The sequence below is a fragment of the Serinus canaria genome, chromosome 1 (assembly GCF_022539315.1).
Source record: "Serinus canaria isolate serCan28SL12 chromosome 1, serCan2020, whole genome shotgun sequence".
In the NCBI taxonomy this organism is placed as follows: domain Eukaryota; kingdom Metazoa; phylum Chordata; class Aves; order Passeriformes; family Fringillidae; genus Serinus; species Serinus canaria.
This window is the reverse complement of record NC_066313.1, coordinates 15,566,313-15,589,690: the sequence shown is the minus strand read 5'-3', so window position 1 is coordinate 15,589,690 and position 23,378 is coordinate 15,566,313. Positions and strand designations below refer to the sequence as shown.

Below are 23,378 nucleotides of genomic sequence, written 5' to 3'. Positions count from 1 at the left end.
CCCCAGCTGCTCTCCCAGGATGCCCCCGGGTCCCCCCCGGTGCCCCTCTCGACTCCCGCGGATCTCCTCCCGCGATCACCTCTCACGGTGGTCACCCCCGGATCTCTCCCCGTGGGCCTCCGGGTACCTCATCGGTGCCTCCCTGGGGCCCACAGTGCCCCGAGCCCCCGAAGCCCCCGCCTGTCCCCGGGATGTCCCCGGCCCCCACCTTTCCCCGCCCCGGTGCCCGCCCCTAGGCTCCCCCTCCCCCTCAGAGCGCGGCCCCGCGGCGCGGCCCCGGCGGCGGAGCATGGCGGGCGCGGGGGGCGCGGGAGGAGCGGCCCCGGTGCCGGTGCCCCCCTGGTACCACCGGGACCTGAGCCGGGCGGCGGCCGAGGAGCAGCTGGCGCGGGCCGGGCGGGACGGCAGCTTCCTGGTGCGGGACAGCGAAAGCGTGGCGGGGGCCTACGCGCTCTGCCTGCTGTGAGTGGGGTACAGGCGGGGGGGTGCGGGGGGGACACCCACGCGGTACCGGCGGGACATGGGGGGACATCCGGGAGCGGCCATCGGGGGTGACTGGAGGGGGTGCACCGGGAGGGGACCGGCGCGGGGCCGGGGGAGCTGCGGAGGCACGGGCAGGGTGTCGGGGGGAGGACCGGGGGCGACCATGGCAGAGCTGCTCGGGGGAGCTTGAGGGGGCCACCGGCGAGGTACCGCCGGAGCGTTGGGGGGATCCCGGGAGAAACGGGGCGGGGGTACCGGGGGAGATTCGGACGTAGGAGTGGAAGTGTTCAGGGCGGCCCCAGAGGGGCCTCGGGGACGGTCCGAGGAGAGCAGGGGGTCAGGAAGGCAGCCGGGGGTGGGTCCTGGGCGAGCAGAGGATTTGGGGGAGCGCCAGCGAGGTACCGGGGAGAACACTGAGGCGTCATGGTGGGGTCACTGCAGGGATTCGGGGGAGCTCTGTGGTACGCAGGGCGGGTGTCCAAGGAAGCACTGGCACGGGACCGGGAAGAACAGTGGGAGAGGCACCGAGGGCAGGAGGGGGCCGCCAAGGAAGCACGGGCAAAGGAAGCAGTGGGGACCACTGGAAGGGATCCAGGGGAGCACGCAGGGAGCATTGTTTGGGGGGGGAACCCCAAGAGGGTAACAGAAGGAAAGCCACCTGAAGGATACAGTGAACACGGGGGTCACCAGTACTGTGGGGGTTGCTAGGAATTTGGGCACAGGGAGGCTGGGACAGCTCTGGTCAGTGGGTGCTGTGGAGGCACAGACACGGGGACACCTGGAGTTTCAGAGGGACACTGGCACTTCTGGGGTACAGGGCACCAGGGCAATGGCACCTGCTGTGGTCTGGGTGTCCCACGAGACTCTGGAGGGGCTGGGAATCTCTGGGCAGTGGGGGGATATTGGGCTGGCTCCAGGGGGGCTGTGTCATCCACCCCTGCTACCATGGGAGTCTATAAGATGGGGGGCCTGGCACCTGCTGCACACTCTTAGGGTCCCTGAGCCTGCCCATGGCACTGGGGGTTCCCAGCTCCTGCCCTCATGTCTTGGGGTCCCCAACCTGGGAAGTGGCGACAGCTCTGTGCCCTTGAGTTGTGCCATGGAACTCCGTGGCTCCCAGCTTGTGCCAGGTCACAGGTGAGGGCTGACAGCCCTGGGGGTCCTGAAGTGGCTTTGCCCAGTGGTGCACCTGAGCACCTCACTATACCTGGGGCCTCTGGCACCTTGTCGTGCTGGGATGCTCCTGGGGCATGCCGCTGGCTCTGCTCAAGGCTGGCTACCTGTGCCAGCACCTGGACCTTGATGTGGTTCTGGGGTGGTGGTGAGGCCACTTGAACTCAAAGCTTTTCTGTGCCCTGAGAGCCTGTGGGAGAATTGGGAGTGCACTGTGAGCTGGCCTGCCCTGGCCTGGGGTTGCTGTGTGCTGGTGCCACGTGCAGTTGCCAGGAATGCAGCTTCCATGGTGGCATGGTTGTCCTGTCCCGTGGACAGTGGCAAATGCAGTTTCCCAGCCGTGTGGGCACAGTGTGGTTCTGGGCACTGGCTCCCCACCACAGAGCTGGACTGGCAAGCAGCACTAGGCACAGCACTGGGAGAGCTTGCAATTCCAGCACCTAATGGTGCCATGTGGCTGGAGGGAGGGCATTGTGGCACCAGTGTGGGTGGGCTACAGACAGCATTGTGGTATGGGTGCCTGGGTAAGGTGTGTCTGTCATTGATGTCTCTCACTGCTTGGTGAGGAGGCCATGGGTGCCACGTGGCTGGCCTGTGGGACTGGGACCATGCAGCATGGCAAAGCTCGTCATGGGGATGCCAGGTTGGGAGGCTGCACTCCAGTAAGGGCTATTGGGAGTCCCTGGTGCTGTGATCTCACCAGGCACCCCCATTGCCAATGAGTGGGTGGACAGGGCTGTGGAGCCATTGGCCCCAGCTATTGCTGAGGCCCTAAAAATAGCTGCAGAATCAGGAGGAGGAAAGGGAACTGCAGCGGGATCCCGGCAGCATCAGCTTCCTTTAACCCTCCCACTGGTGTGCCATGGACTCACTGGGCTGGATGTGGCACACCAGGACATCTCACTGTCCCCTCTCCATGGCACACTGGAGTGTCTCACCGTGGCACACCAGGTGTCACACTTGTGGCCTCACTTGCTTATTGGGACATCACTGGAGCTCACAGTGGTGGCATACAGCAGTGGCACCCCAGGGGGTGCTGACATTATTGGTTGGTGAGCAGTGCTAGTGGGGATAGTCCTGGTGTGGTGTCCCACAAGAGTGTGAGGGCTTGGAGCTTCCATCCTGGCTCACCGCCAGTTCACGGGGGACACCAGTGCCAGGGTGGTGCCGGTGGGCACACGATATCCCCCTTGCCAGGGTGCCCACATCCTGCTCTTGGTGAAGCAGGGTGGTAGGTGCCCCTCTGTGTGCCACAGGGCAGAGGGGATATGGGGTGCCCGCTGTGCTGACAGGGTTGTGGCAGGGTGCTGTGCGTCAGAGCGACAGGGGAGTCCCGTAGCTCCCGCATAAAGGCTCTTTGTACCCAGCCCGGTGCTCTCTGCCCCCCCCTCCCCGTCATTGCTCACCAAAATAGCAGCCGACAGCGACAGCGGTGCAGGACTGGGCAGCCAGGGGGCCCTGCAGTCCCTCTTCGCAGTACCACCCCCTGTGCCGGGTGTTCCTCCAGCCCCCTGCCAGTTATTTGTAGAGAACTGAACCCCTTGATGTCCCCCACAGCTGAGGCTCCTCCTAAGGATCCTGCTCCTTGCCTCTCCAATCTGGAGTTTCACATACTGGTGCTGTGCTGAGGTTCCTCTTGCACCCACATCACACCTCCAGTGGTGCTCCTGCTATGGAGACCCCAGTTGTGTGTGGGACTTCCCACAGAGACCCCTTATGCTACCCTCGTTTGAGGGTGTTTCTTTGTGCCCCCCCATCCTTCCAGGTGGGATTCTCCCACACACTCCTTTGAGTCTGGCAGCCCCTGATCCCTTCACCCACCCTAGCAGAGTTTTCCATACAGCCCCCCCATAGTGGATTCCCATTTAGCTCCCATACCACTTGGAGAGCTCTCCATGGCCCCACCCTCACAATGACCCCTGACTGGGTATTGGGGCACCTGGGAAGACCCCAACGATGCTGGCGTAGGTCATACCTCCAGAGGAGGCAGGAGAAATGAGGTACCCGGCACTGCAGGGAACATGGTGGCACCAGGGGACCTGGTGCTCTGCGGTGGTGGCAGGGTACCCAGAACTGTAGGGTGACACCAGGGGACCTGACAGTGGGGGATAGGACATGGGGGGCACGGCACCCTGTCCAGGGACGCAGCACAGCATTGGGGGATGGATGCTGCCTTGTCCCAGTCCTCCAGCCCTGTGTCAAGCTGCCACTGGGGCAGGGGATGCAGCAGCTGAGTGGCCCTGGTGTGGTGACAGCAGCCTCAATGCTCGTGGTGACCTCTGTGGCCAGAGGCCAGCTGAGAAGTCACGGTCCTTGCTGACAGCCCTGGAGTGGGGAGGTCTGGCAGTGCTGAGGCTCCCTGTCTCCTGGAGTCCCTGAAATGGGGAGGGCTTCCAGTCCTGCTCCTTGCACTCACTGATGTTTTCAGCCCATCTCTTAGCACTGCCCATCATCCCCTGCCCCAGGATCATGTCCTTGGTTCCTGTCAGCTTCCACAGGAAAATAAATTGTTTCCTGGTGGCCTGGCTGCCAGCTCCTGCCTGCTCCTGCCAGCTCCTGCCTGTGCCGTGGGCTGGGGACAGTGCCTCTGGCACAGACAGGCAGTGCGGCAGGGGCAGCAGCACTGCCAAGGACATAGTGCTGTCAATTGTGGGGTCGGAGCATGCAGGGGAGTCACTCTGGGGCTCTCAGCACCCATCCTGCAAGCAGTTTCCCATGGGTTTTCCATAGGTTCCCTGTCAGCTCATTGCTTTCCATGGGGAGTAGTGGTATTGGAGCTCCTCACTGTTGGTGCTGGTGAAGTAGGGGTCTGACTGGATGAGTACTGGGCATCCCTTCGGGGCTGTCAGGGGCCGTGCAGGCAGGTGGGGGGACACCACCCAACCCTCAGCACCCTAATGCCCTCCCTGCTGCCACAGGTTCCAGAAACACGTCCACACCTACCGCATTCTGCCGGACGAGGAGGATTTCCTGGCCGTGCAGGTGGGCAGCGCGGGCATGGGACACGTCTGGCTCATGGGCACTGGGAGGTCTCCAGCTCAGCAGTGCTCAGTGTTGGCCTCATGCTGGGAGTTTACCTGTCTCTCTGGCTGTGCTGGGTGGCTGTGCCGGGCTCAGCCCTGGCCCTGTGCCACGTGCGTGCCCGCCTGTGCTGGATGGCTTGGCTGTGCCTGTCTTGGCCGGCTGTGGCACTGGGTATTTTTAGAGCAACAGAACCCTCTTTGTGCTGGCCAGGCAGGCAGGAAAAGCTACCCCTGGGAGGGAGGAGGCTGAGGGACGGCTGCTGCCTGCACCCTGGCTTCCCACCTACCAACCCTGCAGACCCCGTTGCAATGAGCCCTGGTCCCCACTGTGGGGCTATGGGGTCAGCCCCCCCTCCTGCATGGGGGTCCCTTCATGGGAACATCCCTGCATGGTGGCAGCTCTGCACGAGGGGATCTTTGCATGGTGTTATCCCTGCCTGGGGGTCCCTGCATGGTGGTATCCCTGCCTGGGGAGATTCCTGTCTGGTAACATCTCTGCATGGTGGCATCCTTGGATGGTGGGTTCCCTGCTTAGTGTTGTCTCCAGCTGGGAGGGTGCGGTGATGCTGGCTGCAGGTGCTCATGGTCCCGGTGTCCCAATGTCCCCACAGACGTCACAGGGGGTACAGGTGCGGCGCTTCAAGACGCTCAGCGAGCTGATTGCCCTGTACCTACAGCCCAATCAGGGGCTGGTCTGCACCCTGCTCTTCCCTGTCGAGAGGGAGAAAGAGAAGGAGACCGTGGAGGACAGGGACTACTCAGGTATGGCAGGGTGACGTGGGTGGGTGAATGGGGTCCTGAGACCCCTGGGGTGGTAGTAACTGGCCCCCTCATTGCTCCATTGCAGATGGAGAGGATGAGAAGCCACCGTTGCCACCACGCTCCGGCTCCACCAGTTTCTCTGGCACCTCAGTGGGGCTCAGCCCCACTGGCCTGGGACCATCTGTGCCAGAGAGGCCAGTGGAGAGGTGAGGGTCTGCCTGTCTCCTGTCTGTCCCATGCTCCTCCCTGCTGGATCTCACCCCCTGGGTGCTCTCTCTGTAGCACCAATGGGCTCAGCAGCATCTCTCATGAGTACCTGAAGGGCAGCTACACCCTGGATCTGGAGGCAGTGAAGGGAGGGGCCAACAGCCTCCCTCACCTCAACAAGACTCTTGTCACCTCCTGCAAACGGCTGCACAGGTGAGTGCCGGACAGTGGAACAGATGAACAGATGGAAGGACGTATGTGCCACCCAGTGATCTGGCTCCTCTTGCCTCTCCAGTGAGGTGGACAAGGTGCTGGCAGGGCTGGAGATCCTCTCCAAGGTGTTTGACCAGCAGAGCTCCCCCATGGTCTCCAAGATCCTGCAACAGGTAAAGAGAATAAGGGGACACAGCACTGGCAGCCCCCCACCATTAACTGCACCCACAGACCCACCCATGGTACCATCCATAGGTGGTGGGAAAAACTGTGGAGAAACACCTACCATCCTACCCCATCCCAGACTGCCAGTGCGCTCTGCCACTTGGGGTGGGGGGAGGCTCTGGGTGGGTCTGGGGTTCACATCCCAGTGCTGGGTTGTCCTGCTGGGGGTTCCAGACAGCAGGGCAGAGTGGAGAGCAGGAGCTGGAGAACCTGGTGCTGAAACTCTCTGTGCTGAAAGATTTCCTGTCCTCCATCGAGAAGAAGGTAAGGCTGGAGATGCAGGGGTGTATGGCCTGATGGGGGTGTTCTGAGGGGTCTGGACAAACTGGAGAGACTGTGGGGCTGAGGGCACTGGTGGGACTGGGGCAACTGGCTGAGATTGCTGGGCTGGTGGAGCTGGAGGTCTGGGGATGGGCTTGTGGGATTGAGGCACCAGTGGGATTGGGAAGGGCCAATGGAGCTGGCACTGGTAAGGCTGAGGGGGCTGGTGGGGCCTTGCGGACTGTGAGGGCTGGTGGGGCTTGGAACATTGGTGGGACTGGATGGGTTGGTGGGCTCTCAGCTGACCCTGCTGGGGCTCTGGCAGGCACTGAAGGCCCTGCAGGAGATGAGCTCAGCCACCCCTGCCACGCCCCCTCAACCCCTCTCCCGCAAGGCCAAGAGCATCCCAGTGCAGACCTTCGAGGTGAGCCCTACCCTACCCCCTGACCTGCCCAGTTTTGGAGTTTTGAGGGGATTTCAGCATCAACTGAGTACCAACTGAGGACACAGACCCCTAGATGTCTCTGGGGGAGGCCAAATGCCAGATGGGTGCTGGGGTGTCCCCTGTGTCCTTCCTCATCCCAGTGTCCCCTGGCAGGTGAAGCTGGATATCACCCTGGGGGACCTGACCAAGATTGGGAAGTCACAGAAGTACACGCTGAGCGTGGATGTGGAGGGGGGTAAACTAGTGGTGCTGAAGAAGCAGAAGGACTCCCAGGAGGACTGGAACACCTTCACCCATGACAAGAGTGAGTGGGGAGGTGTCTGGGGTGGCCTCAGCACCCGTGGGACTGCCTTTGTGCTGGGGAGCATCCCTGTGAGGCTCAGTGGTGAGCTGGAAGCTGGGGGATTTCCTCATGCTGGGGGTGTCCCCATCCTTGGGGGTCCCCCAAAGCATGGTCTGGGGGGTTCCAGCAACCAGCTAGCAGCCAGCACCCTCCCAGCTCTTGCCACTTCTCCTCAGTTCGGCAGCTGATCAAGTCACAGCGGGTGCAGAACAAGCTGGGCATCGTTTTTGAGAAGGAAAAGGATAAAACGCAACGGAAAGACTTTGTTTTTGTCAGTGCTCGGGTGGGTAATGCTCAGCTGGAGGTGGGCAGGGGACAAGGGGTCCCTTATAGGGATGGGGTGGGGCAGGATTTAACCCCTGGGCCCTGGTAGGGCTCAGGAACAGGCGCTGGGTACTGGTGCCTGGTGGCTGGGTGATGGCCCTGGGGTGGTCCCCCATGCCCAGAAGGTGCCAGCTTTGGCTGAGCCAAAGCAGGGGGGTGGGAGAGGGTTGTAGAGAGCCCCTCTACCCTCCCGTCACTGCCCCCTTCTGCAGAAGCGTGAGGCCTTCTGTCAGCTTCTGCAGCTGATGAAGAACAAGCATTCTCACCAGGATGAGCCTGACATGATCTCTGTCTTCATTGGCACCTGGAACATGGGTGAGCAAGGCCAGGGGCAGCCCTCGGTGGGGTGTCAAGGCCCTGGGCTCCCCCTAACTGTGCTGTCCCCCCTGCAGGCAGCGTTCCCCCCCCCAAGAACATCACTTCATGGATCACCTCCAAGGGGTTGGGCAAGACCCTGGACGAGGTGACGATGGCCATACCACATGACATCTACGTCTTCGGCACCCAGGAGAATTCCCTGGGAGACAAGGAGTGGGTGGACTTTCTGCGCACTGTCCTCAAGGACTTCACAGAGGTTGAGTACCGCCCGGTAAGAACCAGGGGGTCCAGGGGACCCTGGGGGCTGTGGGGTGCAGGCACTGGTGGGTGGTGGAGGTGTGTGATGCTCAGTGTCCCAGGGGTGGCTGTGCTCTGGCTCTGTGACACCGGCTGTTCTGAGGTGCTCTTGTGGTGCTGGGTGGCTGTGGGTGCTCCGGGTCTGCTGATACAAGGTATTTTGGGGTGGTCTCCTGGTGCTGGATAGCTGTGGATACTGATTGATGGTGGTGGGATTCCACGGGGAGCAGCCTTTGGTGGGAGAGGCTGGGATGAAGCAGTAATGAGCATTCCCTGTGGACACACCAGAGGGGCCCCTGTGGCCCCGGGGGGCCCCGCATGTGCTGGCAGGGGGCTGAGGGTGCTGGCACCCACAGGTGGCCATGCAGTCCCTGTGGAACATCAAGGTGGTGGTGCTGGTGAAGCCAGAGCACGAGAACCGCATCAGCCATGTCAGCACCTCCAGCGTCAAGACAGGGATCGCCAACACCCTGGGTAGGGCCACAGCAGGGCACAGAGGGACACGGGATGTGCACTGCACGGGGGGGAGTCCTGGGGTGTCTGCACTGTGGGGGGTTTCTGTTGTTGCATGTGTTGCATGAGGAGGAGTCTCAGCATATGTACCTTGCATGATGAGGAGTCCTGGTGTGTGGGCATTGCATGGGGAGGGGTCCCAGTGTTGCACAAGGAGGGGTCCTGATGTGTGGTGCATGTGGAGGGGTCTTGTTGATGCACGAGGAGGGGTCCCAGAGCACGGGTGTTTTACGAGGAGGGCTTTGTGTGCAGTGCACGGGGAAGGTTCTGGGAATCTTTGCGTTGCATGTGGAAGCCCTGGATAAGTGTGCTTTGCACGAGGGGGACTCTGGAGGCTGTGTTTCATGAGGAGGCCTCTCAGCGTGTGCCAGACTGTAAGTGCCCACGCTGGCTGGCCAGGTGGGGACTGTGCCCCATCACCGTGGTAGAATCGGGGGTTGCCTGATCCCATCCCATGTCCCCAATTCCTCATAGGGAACAAGGGTGCTGTGGGTGTCTCCTTCATGTTCAATGGCACCTCCTTTGGCTTTGTCAACTGCCACCTCACCTCTGGCAATGAGAAGACGGCACGGTGAGCACCCCCACCCTGGGCTGGGCCAGGACAGGGCTGTCACCCCTGTCCTCGTGTCTGTGACAGCCTGTCCCTGTGTCCTGTGCTTCAGGAGGAACCAGAACTACCTGGACATCCTGCGCCTGCTCTCACTGGGAGATAAGCAGCTGAGCTCCTTTGACATCTCTCTTCGCTTCACCCACCTCTTCTGGTTTGGGGACCTCAATTACCGCCTAGACATGGACATCCAGGTCAGGGGAGGGAGTGAGTTGGGGTGGGAAGGCAGGTGGGAGTGTCAGGGACCCCTCCCAGTGCCAACACCTTTGTCCCCACAGGAGATCCTCAACTACATCAGCCGCAAGGAGCTGGAGCCGCTGCTGAAGGTGGATCAGCTCAATCTGGAGAAGGAGAAGCACAAGGTGTTCCTGCGCTTTGGTGAGGACTGGGGGGCTCCAGGAGGGTCTGGTGCTGCAGCCCCTGCTGTCAGGACTGTCCTGACCCGCTGTTGTCCCTGCAGGTGAGGAGGAGATCACCTTCCCCCCAACCTACCGCTATGAGCGGGGCTCCCGGGACACCTATGTCTGGCACAAGCAGAAGCCCACAGGGGTAGGTGCTGGGGTATGGGGAGTTGGGGGAGTGGAGGACACCCCAATCTGAACCCCCACCCACTCCCCACTCCTGTCAGGTGCGTACCAACGTGCCATCCTGGTGTGACCGCATCCTCTGGAAGTCCTACCCTGAGACTCATGTCAACTGCAACGCTTATGGTGAGCAGTATAACCATCCCCAGCGCTCTCATCCCTGTTTTGGGGATGGTCTCTCCCTCCATCCTAATTTCTTCCCCATTCCCACCGGCTGCAGGGTGCACAGATGACATTGTCACCAGTGACCACTCACCCGTCTTCGGTTCCTTTGAAGTGGGAGTGACGTCCCAGTTCGTTTCCAAAAAAGGTGCCTATGCCCTAGAGATACCTTGCTGTCCCCTGCCCCTCTGTGGTCCAGCCTCTCCCTCTAAATGGGGAGGCCCCAAGGGGATTCCAATGCCTTGCCTCTCCGTGGAGGGCTCTCCAAGTCCTCAGAGCAGGCATACATCGAGTTTGAGAGCATAGAAGCCATCGTGAAGACCTCCAGTCGCACCAAGTTTTTCATCGAGTTCTATTCTACCTGCCTGGAAGGTGAGGACTGGAATGGCAGTGGGGGGTCCCAGAGGGCTTGATGGGGGTCCCAGGAAGTTCATGGCATCCTGGAAGGCTAAAGGATTGATGCCATGTCCTGCTACCACCACAGAGTTTAAGAAAAGCTTCGAGAACGACAGCCAGAGCAGTGACAACATCAACTTCCTCAAGGTGCAGTGGTCATCCCGGCAGCTGCCCACGGTGAGGAGGGGCTGGGGGCAGGCAGGGTGGGTGCTGGGGGAGGCTGCAGACAGGAGACCCCCGCTCAGTGCCAGCACCCCCTTCTCTCGGCCACAGCTGAAGCCCATCCTCTCTGAGATTGAGTACCTGCAGGACCAGCATCTCTTGCTCACTGTCAAATCCCTTGATGGTTACGAGTCCTACGGTGAGTGTCCACTCCAGCACCATGCCAGCACCGGGGGGTCCGTGGGGTGCAGACCCCCAACCTCTCCCACTGTCACCCTCAGGGGAGTGTGTCATTGCCCTGAAGTCCATGATTGGCAGCACAGCACAGCAGTTCCTCACCTACCTGTCGCACCGTGGTGAGGAGACCGGCAATATCCGTGGCTCCATGAAGGTCTGGGTGCCCACGGAGCGCCTGGGCACCCGTGAGAGGCTCTATGGTGAGCACCCCTCACCCAAGGGGGGGCGGTGGGGAGAGGACTCCACCACTGAGCCCCTGTTCCCTGGCAGAGTGGATCAGCATTGATAAGGATGAGACGACAGCCAGCAAAGGGAAGGTGCTGCTAGGAGCCAGGACCACCCAGGACAATGCCAAGTATGGGGGACAGGGATTGGCAGGGTGGGGGGCACTGGTTCCTGGGGGTCGGGAGGCCTGAGGGATTCACCTGAGCACAGGTATTGCTTAGAGTATCCCTCTAGGTTGGTGTGTGGGATGTGACTGGGGACAGTCCTGATGCCAGTTTTATGCCACACAGGGCAGGGATGGGGCTCTGAGCCTCCAGATGTGGCTCTGGCTGTGTTTTGGTGGCTGAACCTCATCCTCGAGGGCAGAGCTCCATCCTGGGGGTCTGAACCCCGTTGCAGACCGTTCAAGCCCCATGGGACACCCAACACCTCCTGTTGCCAGGTCTGTGGGGCGGAAGCCCACCGGTGCTGAGCCCCCCACCACCATCCAGGCGAAGCTCCCAGAGGAGCCCGAGAAGAGCAGCACCACAGCAGCACCGCGTCCCCCAGCCCCACACCGCAGCACCCCCAGGGATGAGGCCACCCCAAGCCGGTGAGGGAGTGTGGGCAGGGCTAGGGAGGGGCGTTGCTCTGGGGGTGCCACGCTCAACCCTGTCCCCATAGGTCCAAGGTGGAGCCAGTGCCAGAGCTCTCTGGGGGTCCCCTGAAGAACAGCTTCAACAACCCAGCATACTACGTTCTGGAGGGGGTCCCCCACCAGCTGCTGGTGCCAGGGGACCCTGGCAAGCCCCCCAAGGCCAAGGTGCAGCTGGCAGTGCCGGAGCGCTGCCAGTGCCCCTCGGCATGCTGTGGTGGCGAGAGTGATGAGGAAGAGGACCTCGGCACCCTGAACCTGCCACCGCCGGATTTCCCCCCACCACCGCTGCCACGGGAGCTGGAGCTCCCCACAAACACCTTCTTGGGCACCCCCAAGGAGCTGCTGGCATCCAGTGGGTGTGAGGACCCCAAATCCCACCCTGCTGCCTTTGGAGAGGCTCCCCTGCCCAAGCTGCACCCCCGGCCACCCCCAGCCACCAGGGCTGGATTTGGGATGGAGGGGGCTGGTGGGATGCCTGTTCCAGGGGGGCTACCTGCAGTTGGGGGACTGCCTGCTCCTGGGGGCCTGCCGGGAGGGCTACTGGATGACCGCTCCTGCTCGGTGCTGCAGATGGCCAAGACACTGAGTGAGGTGGACTACGGGGGTGGGAAGGGGAAGGTGGTCCCCCCACCACCGCTGCTGGCCAAAGGGGCGTTGCCTCCCCGCTGCCTGCATCCTGACTATGGCCGCCCCCTTGCCTTCCCTCCCCACTCCATCCAGGAGAGCATCCAGGAGGACCTGGCTGAGGAGGTGGGTGACACAGGGTGGGTGGGGGTCCTCAGCACATCAGCTGGGGCTCCCTTTGGGGTGCCTAATGGTGCCGAGGCTGTTGGGGTGCAGGCGCTGGGCCGTGGCGTGGGCACCGTGCCCGGTGTGGGCGAGTGGCTGCGGGCGCTGGGGCTGGAGCGGTACGAGGAGGGGCTGGTGCGCAATGGCTGGGACGACCTGGAGTTCCTCAGGTGAGCAGCCCCCCAGAATGGTGCAGAGGGACCCCCACCCACTCCCACTACCAGCCTGAACAGCCCCAGTGAGTTCATGTCTTCCCCAGGGGGCCACAGTGATGCCTGGGTTCTGGGGAGGTCTGATGGGGTGCTGCCCTTGATGGTCCCCGCTATCCCTGGGGGTTCCCCACTGCCAACTGTGGGTCTCCACTTCCCCTGGGAGTCCCCACTGCCTCTGGAGGGCCCCATGGCCCCCAAAGGTTCTGTGCTGCCCTCGGGCAGACATTGGGCTCAGGGATCCCAGCTGCCCCTGGGTGTTCCCACTGCTCCCACGTGCCCTTTGCCTCTCAGGATCCCCACTGCCCCCTGAGGGTTACAAAACCCCACAGCAGGGACGGGATGGAGCCTGGGTGTGCGCCCAGCAACTTTAGTGGGCGCTCTGGCACCCCCATGTGGGGACCCCACCCGAGTCTGGGGTGCCCCTCAGGGTCAGAGAGATCCATATTTGTGCTTCATTCCCAGTGACATCACAGAGGAGGACCTGGAGGAGGCTGGAGTGCTGGAGCCTGGCCACAAGCGCGTCCTTCTGGAGAGCCTCCAGCTCCGCAAGTAGCTGCCACCGCACATTCAGCATCCCGTGCTTCCCATGGCCCAGCATCCCAGATCCTGCAGCCCTGCGTCTCAGACCTTGCAGTAGTGTGTCCTGTGGCCCAGCATCCTGCATCCCACAGATGTACATCCTGGATCCCATGGCTGTGCATTCTGTATCCTGCTGCCACGTATCCTGGAGCCCTGTGGCCCTGCATCCTGCAGCTGAGCATCCCAGATCCTGCGGCCATGCATCCCAGATCCCTCAGATCCTGTGGCTATGTGTCCGCAGCCCAGCATCCTGTGACCCTGTATCCTGGGTCCCATGGATGTGCATCCCAGATCCTGCAGCTGTGCATCCTGCAGCTGAGGATCCTTCATCCCACAGTCCCACATCCTGCATCCATTCATCCCACCATCTCCAGCAGCAAGTGGGAACCCCATGACCTCCACAGCCCATCCCCCACCCTGGATGCAGGGTAATGGGGTAGGAAGGGGGAGTGGGGGGACAGGGGGGTGGTGGGTCCCGGTCAGATAATTTCACATGAGGATCCCTACAGGGTGCCCTCACATTTAAGTTATTTTTTTTTATTTATTGGGAGAAGGGATGGGGAAAGAGGTGTTTGGGGGTAACCTGGTTCCCTGGTTGGGATCCTGGCTCCCCCCCATGACCCCTCACAGCTAGGAGGAGGAGGCTCTGAGCAAAGTCATGTCTCGACCCAAGTGCCTTCATGATGCTCTGGGGTGGGATGGGATGGGGATGGGATGGGATAGCTCAGCCAGCCCCCATAGACAACACTAAGCCCAGCTCAGGATCCCTATCCCCAACTCTAAGGATCCTGTCCCCACCCTGAAGGTCCCATCCCCATTGTGAGGGTTCCTGTCTCCACCCTGGGCATCCCTGTCCCCACCCCAGAGCACCTGTTCCCCTCAGGGTCCCTGTCCTGAAGATGAATGTCCCATTCCCACCCTGGAAGATCCCCATCCCCACCCAGGGAATGCCTGTCACCATCCCTGGGGGCCCCATCCCCTTGCTGTAGGCCTCTCTCCCAGCTACAGAGGATCCTGTCCCCACCCTGGACCTCATATCTGCACACCAGAGGTTCTACCCCCACTCTGATGATCCCAATCCGTGCTCTGGATGTGCTGTCCCCACCCCTGGGGGTTCCTGTCCCCATCTCTGAGAGTTCCATCTCCACCCCAGGTACCCATGTCTCCACCACAGGAGTCCCTGTCACCATTCCTGGGGGTCCCATCCCCACTATGATGGTTCCTGTTCCCACCCTGGAGGTGCTTTCCCCACCTCGGGGGTGCTGTCCTCATTCCCAGGGGTCCCCACCCCCACCCTGAGGGTCCATCCCACCCAGAGGTTCCATCCCCAGGGGTCCTGTTGTCCCCATACTGGGGATTCCGTCCCTACCCCCGGAGTCCTGTCCCCACCATGGGGTCCCATTCCTACGTGGCAGGGTCCCCATCCCCACTCTGGGAGTGCCTGCCCCATGCTGGGGGTCCCATCCCCAGCTGGGGAATCCTGTCACAGCAGAGCCAGATCAGTGCCTTCCCCCAGAGCCCAGCCCACACCAGCAGTGCCTCCGGGGCAGATCCCCACTTCCAGACAGTTTGCCCATTAGGTACTTGCTGGGTCTGTCCCCCCACGGGGGTTTGTGTTGCCCTTGGGGACAGTAGGGCTGGCAGCCGGGTCTCCTTGTGGGTGCTCAGCCCCCAGCCTTGTCAAGTGTCCTTCCAGGAGGGCCCTCAGGGTGGGAGTCCCCAGGACAGGGGTACTCCCACTGTGCTCTCCCCACTGGGATGCTCCCTCCAGGCTCTCCTGTCCTCAGGGGGCATGGGGGTGATGCTACCCCCAGACCCCCCAACCCCTCACTCCGGCTGAGATGAAGGATGGGCCAGGTGCCCCTGGCATACCCCAACATCCCCTCTCTGTAACTGGGGGGGATTAACTCCCCCCCACTAAACCCCCAGCTCCTGTGTTTGGAGGTGTTTGGTAAACCTGGAGTGATTTTTATCACGTTCATGAAGTGGGTGTGGTGGAGCTCTCAGCGTGGCGAGGTGGGGAATGGTCTGGGGAGGGGGACAAGGCGGGAACCCAGGGGGAAGAACTGGGTCCCAGTGTAATCTGTGACCCCTCCAAGCTGGCTGTACTGGTCCCAGCAAGGTGGGGATCAGGTTCCTTTTCCCCTTCTTGCCCACCTTGGGTACCTCAGACCACTCCCCCAACAGCCTGGCATGCTCCTTGTCACCAAGACCTTCTTCATCATCACCGCCCAAAGGCCCCTAGAGGCCAGGGGGGCTGTGTGGGGCACCCGTCTCCTCACCCCACTTGAGGGGGCTTCCCAAGGGGTGCCCCTTCAGCATCCTACAGCTGCTTGGGGTCTTTAAATGGGGGCCACCCAAAATAATAAGGTCCTGGCGGTCTGTGGCATCACCTGGGGGGTTCTGGTGGGTTTCAGAGGGTGCAGGGGTGGGGACCATGCAGCCCCCCCACCCCTGTAACCCCTGGTGAGGGAGGGGTGCAACACGGCTGAGGGCCAGCAGCAGTGTCAATAAATTAAGTTTAATTTGGATTAGTGGCATTTGCAAACAAGGGTAATAAATTACAGAATGGTTAAAAAAAAACAAAAAAACGAAAGAAAAGTGGGGAACCAACCCACCTCGGGGGAGCTGGGAGGGATACAGGGGGAACAGGGATCCATGGATGGCTGCCAGCATCCTCACCATGCCACAAAACCCACCAGCACAGCAGCACGGGTGTCGTGGGTGGCTGGGCATGACCAGCACTACCCCCGCTTCGGGACCCCTTGGGGAGGTCACGGGGGTGTGCGGGGGTCCCACTGCACCCGTGCCAGTTTCAGTGGGAGCACCCACCCTGCTACTGGCACGGGGTCATGGCTGCTCCGAGCCATCCCGCTGGCTGCGCCAGGGGTCCGTTCCACAGCCAGGGGTCCATCCCGCAGCACCCCTCGAGGCGGCCACCTCACCCCCAGCAGCTCTGGCGCCCTGTCCCCACTGGCAGCGCCTGCAGCAGGGCAGGCGAGCGCTGAACCTCCCAGCGCCGCATTTACTGCCCACAGTCTTCGGGGCTGGGGATGGGTGTCTGCTTATCTGCCGGAGCGGAATCCATGTCAGCAGGCGGGATCTGGGGGAAATCAACTCCTCCCCGCACCAAGGGGCGTTTCCGTAGCGGACTGCCCGGCACTGCCCAGCCCGTGGAGCCCGGAGGCCCCCCCATAAAGTGCTTCCTCGCCCCCAGCCCAGCGGCACAGACCATGGAGGGGGGTGTCTCCTGGGGCGATGCTGGAGCACCCGCAGTGCTGTGGGGAGCCCCACATCTGCCCCCACCCCTGGAGTGCACCGGGAGCTCCCAGACCCGAAGGCTCTGCCAGGGCCACGCCGGCTGAGCATGGGGGTGGTGTCCCCGCCTTGCACCCCCATGGTCCCACAGCACCCACGGGTGTCGCTGGGAGCTGCCCCCACTCCGGGTCAGCCCCATCAGCGCAGGGTCCGGGAGGTGGCAGGGGGCGGTCCCTGCTCCCTCTCCCCGTTTGCTGAAGCGTCGTGGCTGGTTCCGTGGTGGGGGCGGTGGGTGGAGGGTGCAGGGTGAGGGCCGAGGGGGGTTCAGGGGGCAGCAGGATCCGGTGATTCAGCGATCAGAAGAGGTTTGTCTTGATGCCGTTTGGTTTCCGATGGAAGGAGGAGAGGACACCGGAGAAGGGTCCCGGCACAGCCTCGGTGGGCTGCCAGGCCTTCAGCAGCTCGGCCGTGTTGGGGCCAGCGCTGCCGCCCCCCACCCCTGCCCAGAGGGGTGCCTTGAGGGGCTGGGGGGCATGGCCGGGTCCCAGGGGTGCCCCCGCGCCGGGGCTGGGGCTCAGGCTGCCGCCGGGGCTGCCGATGGCAGCGGCAGGCAGGGAGGCCGTGCTGTCTGGAGTCGGGCTGCAGTTGGATTCCTTGGATTCGTCGTCTTCTGAGGAGGAGCGTGGCTCCGACTTCTTCCCGGTGCTGCCGGTGCCGCTGGCCCCCTTGGCATTGGCCGCGCGCTCCTGCTTGCGGAATTTGGCTCGACGGTTCTGGAACCACACCTGGAGGGGGATGGAGGGGGTGGGAGCACCCCTTGCCACGGTCCCTGAGGCTTCGGGGTGCCTGTGGGGGCAGGCAGCCCTCCCAGGCTCCGCGGTAGGCTTCACAACCCTCCATTCCCTCGGGGGAAATGTCTTCCACATCACCAGAGGGATCCATGTATCCACAGTAATGTAGATTTGTGAGGCTGACGCCAGGCGCTGCTGGCGTGTGCTCCGGTGTTGGCAGGGGAGGGAAATGGGGAGGGGACATGACCACACTGCACCCACACCTGCCCCTGGTGCGGCCAGAGCCCACCCCACAGCCTACAGCCCTCGGCTCCCCGTGGTGCCAAAGGGGGGGTCCACACTTCACTCACCATCCCCCTGGAGGGAGGGGGCCAGGACCCCCATTCCTACGGGTCCCTACATTCCTATGGGGACAGATGTTCTCACAAAGGGGGTGACTGCACTCACTGAGGGGGTCTGAAGCCACAAAGGAGGGTACTCACTGACGCGGGGGGGATCCCACACAGAAGGACCCCACAAAGACGGGTCTGCATTGACACAGGGTGTCTGCATTCACTGAGGAGAATCTGCACCCACAACGGGGGGTCTGTGTCTGTCCTGACTCTCCCCGGAGAAATCTGCACTGGCACAGGGGAATTTGCACCCACAGAGGGCCACTTTCTGTCTTTCTTGGACTCTCACCAACCTCAAGGTGTTTGGGACTGCACAAAGCATTAATGACAGTGACGGTGCTGTGGCATGAACCAATGCCTGCACTCTGCAGGGAGTCAGGCTGTCCCCCCGAGCTCCCAGCAGAGCAAGGCTCTGACAACAGTGTGTCCCCCCGACTGCGGCAGTGCCAAGGCCAAGTCCCTTCCTGCCACCCCTGCCAATGCAGGGAGCAGAGCAGCAGCGTCCCATGGTCAGGGTCCCTACTCCAGTGGGATTAGAGCCTTCCGTCCCCATCCGCAGCTCCCCACGCCCTCCTCCCTCCCCGGAGCTGACCTGCACCCGTGCCTCGGTGAGGTCGATCTTGAGGGCCAGCTCCTCGCGGGTATAGATGTCGGGGTAGTGAGTCTCGGCAAAGACCCGCTCCAGCTCCTTCAGCTGGGAGCTGGTGAATGTCGTCCGGATCCGCCGCTGCTTCCGCTTCTCGTTGATCCCCGACGGGTCCGAGAAGAATTTGTAGGGAACTGGGAGGGAAACGGGGAGTCAATACAGCCCGTACAGCGGGAGGGCTGTGGTGGGCACTGGGGGGACACCTGGGCAGGGGGCATCAGGCAGGGATGGACCAGGAAGGGATGAACCCAGAAGGGATGCACCATGCGGGAGACATTGGGCAGGGATGCATCGGGCAGGGATAAACCGGGAAGGAATGGACGAGAAGGATTGGACTGGGCAGGGGACACTGGCCAGGGATAAATTAACTGGGAAGGATGAACTGGTAGGGGTGAACCGGGAAGGGAAGGAAAGGGCAGGGAAGGATTGGGCAAGGACCGCATAGGAAGAAATAGACGGGGAATACATGAACGGGCAGGGGGATGCACTTGGCAGAGGAATCGGCAAAGGACAGATGAACCAGGAAGGACAAACTGGGCTGCGGTGAACCGAGAAGGGGTAGACCAGGCAGGATGAATCAGGGCATGGACCGGGCACGATGAACCGGGCAGGACCCCGCGGGCAGGGCGGGAAGGACGAGGGCAGGGCTGGATGGTTAGCCCCCGCTGCACCTCGGCCCCGTTCGTTCGTTCGTTCGTTCGGTGGGACGCGGAGCCCCGGGGCCCGAGCAGGGCTGGCGGGGCAATGCGTTGCTGGTCCCGATGGAGCGGCCGGTACCAACCGGCAGCTCCTTCGTTGTCGATGCAACCACACGCAGCGCCTCCGCGGTGGCAACGAATGCAGAGCGGGGAGTGGGTTTCCAGCGTCGAGGACCTTCCCCAGCCCCGTTCTGGGGCCGCCACAGCTCCAGGGATCCCCAGGGATCCGCGGCCGTGCTTGGGAGGGCTCATCCCCACCGGTGGAGGCGAGCGGGGAGACTCGGGACGAGGGGCGGTAGGGACCGAGCCAGGCAGGGCCAGCCCGGGCTTCGAGCACCGGCAGCACCGGGAACCGGTGGGACCGAGCACCAGTAGTGCCAGGAATCCATAGCACCGGGAATCGATGTCATGGGGAACTGACGGCACCGAGGACCGACAGCAGCCGTTACCGACGGCATCGAGCATGAAATGCCCAGCACCGGCGGCAACGGGAACGGGCAGCACTGGGCACCAGCGGCAGCGCGCAGTGGCGGTATCGAGAACCGACAGTACTGGGAACTTGCAGGAACGGGCACCGGCGGCACCGGGAACAGACGGTTCCCGGAACCGGCGGCATCGGGCACTAACGGTGTTGGGCACTGGGGTCACTGGGAACCGACGATATCGGTCGCCAACGGTGCCTGGAACGGATGGTTACGAATCCTGACAGTGCCGGGCACCAGCGGCACCGAGAACGGGCAATAACGGGCACTGTCGGCACCGGGAACAGATGGTATCGGCGCCGACAGCACAGAGCACTGACGGTACTGGACAACAACGGGACCGCGAATTGGTGGGGTCGGGCACCGGCGCTACCGGGAACCGGCAGTGATGGGCAACGTCGGCATCGAGTTCTGACAGCACAGTGCAGCGACGGCTCCGGGAGCCCACAGCACCGGGCACCGACGGTATCGAACACCGACGGTACAGGAGACTGAGGGCTCCGGTAACCGATGGCACCGAGCCCTGACATCCCCGGCAGCCGCCGGTCCCGAGCCCCGGTGGCCCCGTCCCCCGCCAGTTCCGATCCCGGCCAGCCCCGACGGTGCGGCCGCTCCCTCACGCCCGTCCAGGGCTGCCCCCGGTGGCTCCGGGCGGGTCGGGGGTCCACGTCTCTTACCTGCAGAGTAGGGCGAGGGTTGGTGGTCGCGGAGGGCACCCAGGGCGCAGCTGGCGGAGGCGAGAGGGGCGCAGGCGGGCGCAGGCCCGAAGCCCCCCCGCATGGGGCTGTACTGGAAGGAGCCCGCCTGGCTGCAGGGGCTGAACTCGTAGCTCGCCTCCATGGCGGCCACGCAGGACTCGTAGGAGTTGAGGTAGGAGTAGTCCATGGCGAGCCCGGTGCGGCCCCGGCTGCCGCCCGCCCGTCCCCGCCGCCTCCTGCCCGCCGGGCCCCCGCCCGCCCCCGCCACCGCCGCCGCCCCGGCCCGTTAATATACCGGCGGGGGGAGCGCGGACAAAGGCTGCGCTCGCCGGGGGCTTTTGCATGACAATATCTCCCGGGGACGGCGGGAGCGGGCGGAGCCGACACCCCCCTCCCCTCAGCCCCCCGCCCCCCTTAACCCTTCGTGGGCGCACGCACCCCCCGCCTCGGACCGACTCCGGCAGCCGCTACTTCGGGGCTGGGGGTGGGGGGACAAAGGCCCCTGGGCAGCCCCCGGAGCAGCACTCGGCGGGCCTGCTCTGGGACCACCGCTTGGACCTTCCCCCAGTGTCCCCATCCTTCTGTATCATCCCTGTCCCCAACGCCATCGCCATCCTATTCCCATCCCCACCCCATCCCATCCCATCCCATCCCATCCCATCCCATCCCATCCCATCCCATCCCATCCCATCCCATCCCATCCCATCCCATCCCATCCCATCCCATCCCATCCCATCCCATCCCGGTCTTGTCCCTGTGCTCATCCTTATCCCATCCTGTGTGCGTCTCCCTCCAGACCCCCATCTCCCTCCCTATTGCCTTGCCGTGCCATGCCATGCCGGGCCATGCCATGCCATGCCTCTGGGGCTGAGCATCCCAGGGGCAGGAGGGCAAACCATGCCACCACGCCCTATCCCTGGGTGCCCTCCGCCGTCCCTGGGTGCGGGGGAAGCAGGCGGCTTTGGAGGGGTACTCAGTCCCACCCCTCTCTCCTCGGGGGGCTCTGGCCTTTGCAATCCCCCTCCCCGGTTTTCAGCCCGGATGAATTTCAAAGCATCCCATCCCCCCAGCCCCCTGCAGGGACCAAGGCAAAGGCTTTCGCCCCTTTCAGCGGCACCGGAGGGGCATGTGGGATGGGGGTTGCGGGAGGATTTGGCGGGATTTGGGACATTTTCAAGACAAACACTTTCACTAAAGAGGATTTAAAAGTCTAATTGTGCCCAATGAAGGGCTTTGGGTCCCCCAGGGGACCGGGGGTGTGGGGGAAGATCGGACTCTGGCCGGGTCCTGTGGGATCGGTTCGAATCTGTCCTGCCCCAGGTCCTGTCCTGTATCCAGCCCCGCATCCTACCTTCCCTCCTATATTGTTGTCCCATCTCCTGTCCTAACCCGAGTCCTTCCCCATTTCCTGCCGCGCATCCTGCCCTGTGTCTCGCCCTGTGTTTTGCCCCATATCTGGTCTTGTGTCCTGCCCCATATCTGGTCTTGTGTCCTGCCCCAGGTTTTGCCCCATCTCCCGCCCTGTCTCTTGGCCCGTGCCCTGCCCCCTGTCCTGACCTATGCCCTGCCCCATGCCCGTCCCGCGTTCTGCCCCACATCTCCAGCCACAAGGTCCTGCTCCCTCCTGGTCTCCGTTCCCTGGGAACAGCCCCCACTTCCCCTGCTGGTCATCTCTGTCTCCGCTTCCCCGCCCGAGCCCCTGGCCCCCGGTGGGTGCCGGCGGTGCCCCCCCGCGCCCACCCCAGCTGCGCGGCCGGAGCGGGCAGGTTGCTAAACAAGTTAATTCGATCAGGGCGTGGGGCTGGCGCGGAGCGAGGCCCCACTGTCGGGCTGCTGGAGCTGTGAAAAGTTAATTCAATTAAGTTTTCCCTCTAAACTAATTAGGCAGCAATCTGCCACGCAAGGAGCTGCTGGTGCTACCCAGAGACGGGCAGAGCCGGGAGGGCGAGGAGGAGGAGGAGGGAGATGTAGGGGGAGAGCAGAGGGAGTGGAACATGGAGGGGGAGTGGGATGGGGCGCAGCGGGGGGTAGAGGCAGGGAGCTGACCTGTATCCCCGCGGCTCCCGTGGGATGTGGGTGATCCCTGCGGACTGTAGAGGATGAAGGGACAAGGGTGCTGGCAGTGGCCCAGCTGTCCCCGGTGCTGCCCAATGCGGGGGTGGGTAAAGTTTGAAGCCCCTTGCTCTCGAAAGGGGCAACTCTGGCAGCAGGGAGGGCTGAGCACAGTGGTGGAGATGGGGACAGGGACCCCCATCCCTCCATTCCATCGTGTGCTAGGAGCTGCCTGTGGGCTTGGGGGTATGTCCATGTGCCTGTGTGGGTTGGGGTCCCTCCAGAGCTGGTCGGGGTGGCTGATGGGACCCTCTCCAATGATCCCTTATGATAGAACAGCTCCAAAGGGACTGTCCTGATGGGACCCTTCTGATGGGGGACTCCTTCCAATGGGACTCCTTGAATGGGACCCCTCTGATGGGTGGACCCCCTCTGGTGGAACCCCTCCAATGGATCCCATGCTGATGGGACCCTCTCTGAAGGGACCCCTCTACAAGATCCCCTCTGATCACACCCCAAACTCTCCCAGCTCTAGCCCCAGCTTGGGTGGGATGACAGCACCCACCTCACCATTGCCACCCACACTCTCCAGCCTTCATCGCCCCATGGAGTCCCCCAGATGATGTGTCGGGAGGTCCTGGTGGGTCCCCCAGCCCCACAGCTGCTCCCAGCGGTGCTGGAGGCCTCTGTCCACTGCCACAATTTTCCTGGGGACAAAGCTGGCATGCTCCAGTGTGTCCTGAGCCCCCATGCTGGTGGCACCCTGTGCCCTGACTGGATTGGGTGCCAGCATGAGGTTCGGACATGGGGAACTGAATGTGTCTGGCAGAGCCAAAGAGAATTGTTCCAGATCCCATGCTCCCAGGCATTCTTCCTGGCAGTGGAATCCCATTTACCTGTATTGGCACCAAGAAAACCACCTCAAAGGGCTGTGGAGGGCCCATGTGGCCCTGGCTCCTGCCCATGGGGCTATGATCCATGGGGTTGGCACAGCTTGGCATGGTGGAGGGTGGCACAGTGTGTATGGGACAGCATGGTATGGGGTGATGTGACTTGGCATGACATAGTGTGACCTGGCACAGCATGACATGGCACAGCACGGTGTGACAGGATGTGACCCAGCACAGCATGGCAGGGCGCACCTGAGCACACACCTGAGGGCACACCCAGAGAACAGCTGTGCC

The 23,378-nt window shown here is 62.9% G+C and overlaps 2 protein-coding genes across 4 annotated transcripts; one reads left to right on the top strand and one right to left on the bottom strand.

Annotated features, from left to right (window-relative positions):
* Positions 1 to 274: 274 nt before the first annotated feature.
* Positions 275 to 15,708, top strand: INPPL1 (inositol polyphosphate phosphatase like 1). 3 transcript variants are annotated; one of them, XR_007777280.1, is made up of 28 exons: positions 287 to 462; positions 4,575 to 4,638; positions 5,291 to 5,441; positions 5,527 to 5,647; positions 5,724 to 5,861; positions 5,944 to 6,034; positions 6,261 to 6,350; positions 6,673 to 6,771; positions 6,946 to 7,096; positions 7,312 to 7,418; positions 7,672 to 7,774; positions 7,852 to 8,048; positions 8,431 to 8,548; positions 9,062 to 9,158; positions 9,250 to 9,388; positions 9,473 to 9,572; positions 9,655 to 9,743; positions 9,823 to 9,904; positions 9,999 to 10,088; positions 10,199 to 10,312; positions 10,425 to 10,513; positions 10,610 to 10,697; positions 10,780 to 10,935; positions 11,006 to 11,090; positions 11,403 to 11,552; positions 11,624 to 12,556; positions 13,061 to 13,849; positions 14,043 to 15,708. XR_007777280.1 is itself a non-coding variant. In XM_030234570.2 (28 exons), the coding sequence occupies exons 1-28, from the start codon at positions 290 to 292 to the stop codon at positions 13,149 to 13,151; spliced, it is 3,816 nt and encodes a 1,271-aa protein (XP_030090430.2). In that variant the 5' UTR covers positions 287 to 289; the 3' UTR covers positions 13,152 to 15,708. The 3 variants fall into 3 exon arrangements, 2 of the variants coding, with proteins under 2 accessions (XP_050828837.1, XP_030090430.2); XM_030234570.2 differs by having other exon boundaries at positions 11,624 to 12,347; positions 12,438 to 12,556; positions 13,061 to 15,708; XM_050972880.1 differs by having other exon boundaries at positions 275 to 462; positions 13,061 to 15,708.
* Positions 15,709 to 16,791: 1,083 nt separating this feature from the next.
* Positions 16,792 to 20,329, bottom strand: PHOX2A (paired like homeobox 2A). The gene is made up of 3 exons (XM_030234571.2): positions 20,122 to 20,329; positions 18,211 to 18,398; positions 16,792 to 17,220 (listed from the first exon to the last, which is right to left on the bottom strand). Exons 1-3 carry the CDS (start codon positions 20,327 to 20,329, stop codon positions 16,792 to 16,794), a joined length of 825 nt encoding a protein of 274 aa, XP_030090431.2.
* Positions 20,330 to 23,378: the final 3,049 nt, after the last annotated feature.

Bases quoted from the DNA above. Each gene is read 5' to 3' on its own strand.
- INPPL1 (XM_050972880.1), top strand. From the start codon at position 290: ATGGCGGGCGCGGGGGGCGCGGGAGGAGCGGCCCCGGTGCCGGTGCCC. The intron at 8,549-9,061 runs GTAGGGCCACAG...AATTCCTCATAG, and splicing joins AGGGATCGCCAACACCCTGG to GGAACAAGGGTGCTGTGGGT. The intron at 10,698-10,779 runs GTGAGTGTCCAC...TGTCACCCTCAG, and splicing joins TGATGGTTACGAGTCCTACG to GGGAGTGTGTCATTGCCCTG.
- PHOX2A (XM_030234571.2), bottom strand. From the start codon at position 20,329: ATGGACTACTCCTACCTCAACTCCTACGAGTCCTGCGTGGCCGCCATG. The intron at 18,399-20,121 runs GTAAGAGACGTG...TTTCCCTCCCAG, and splicing joins ACCCTCGCCCTACTCTGCAG to TTCCCTACAAATTCTTCTCG. The intron at 17,221-18,210 runs GTCAGCTCCGGG...ATCCCCCTCCAG, and splicing joins TCACCGAGGCACGGGTGCAG to GTGTGGTTCCAGAACCGTCG.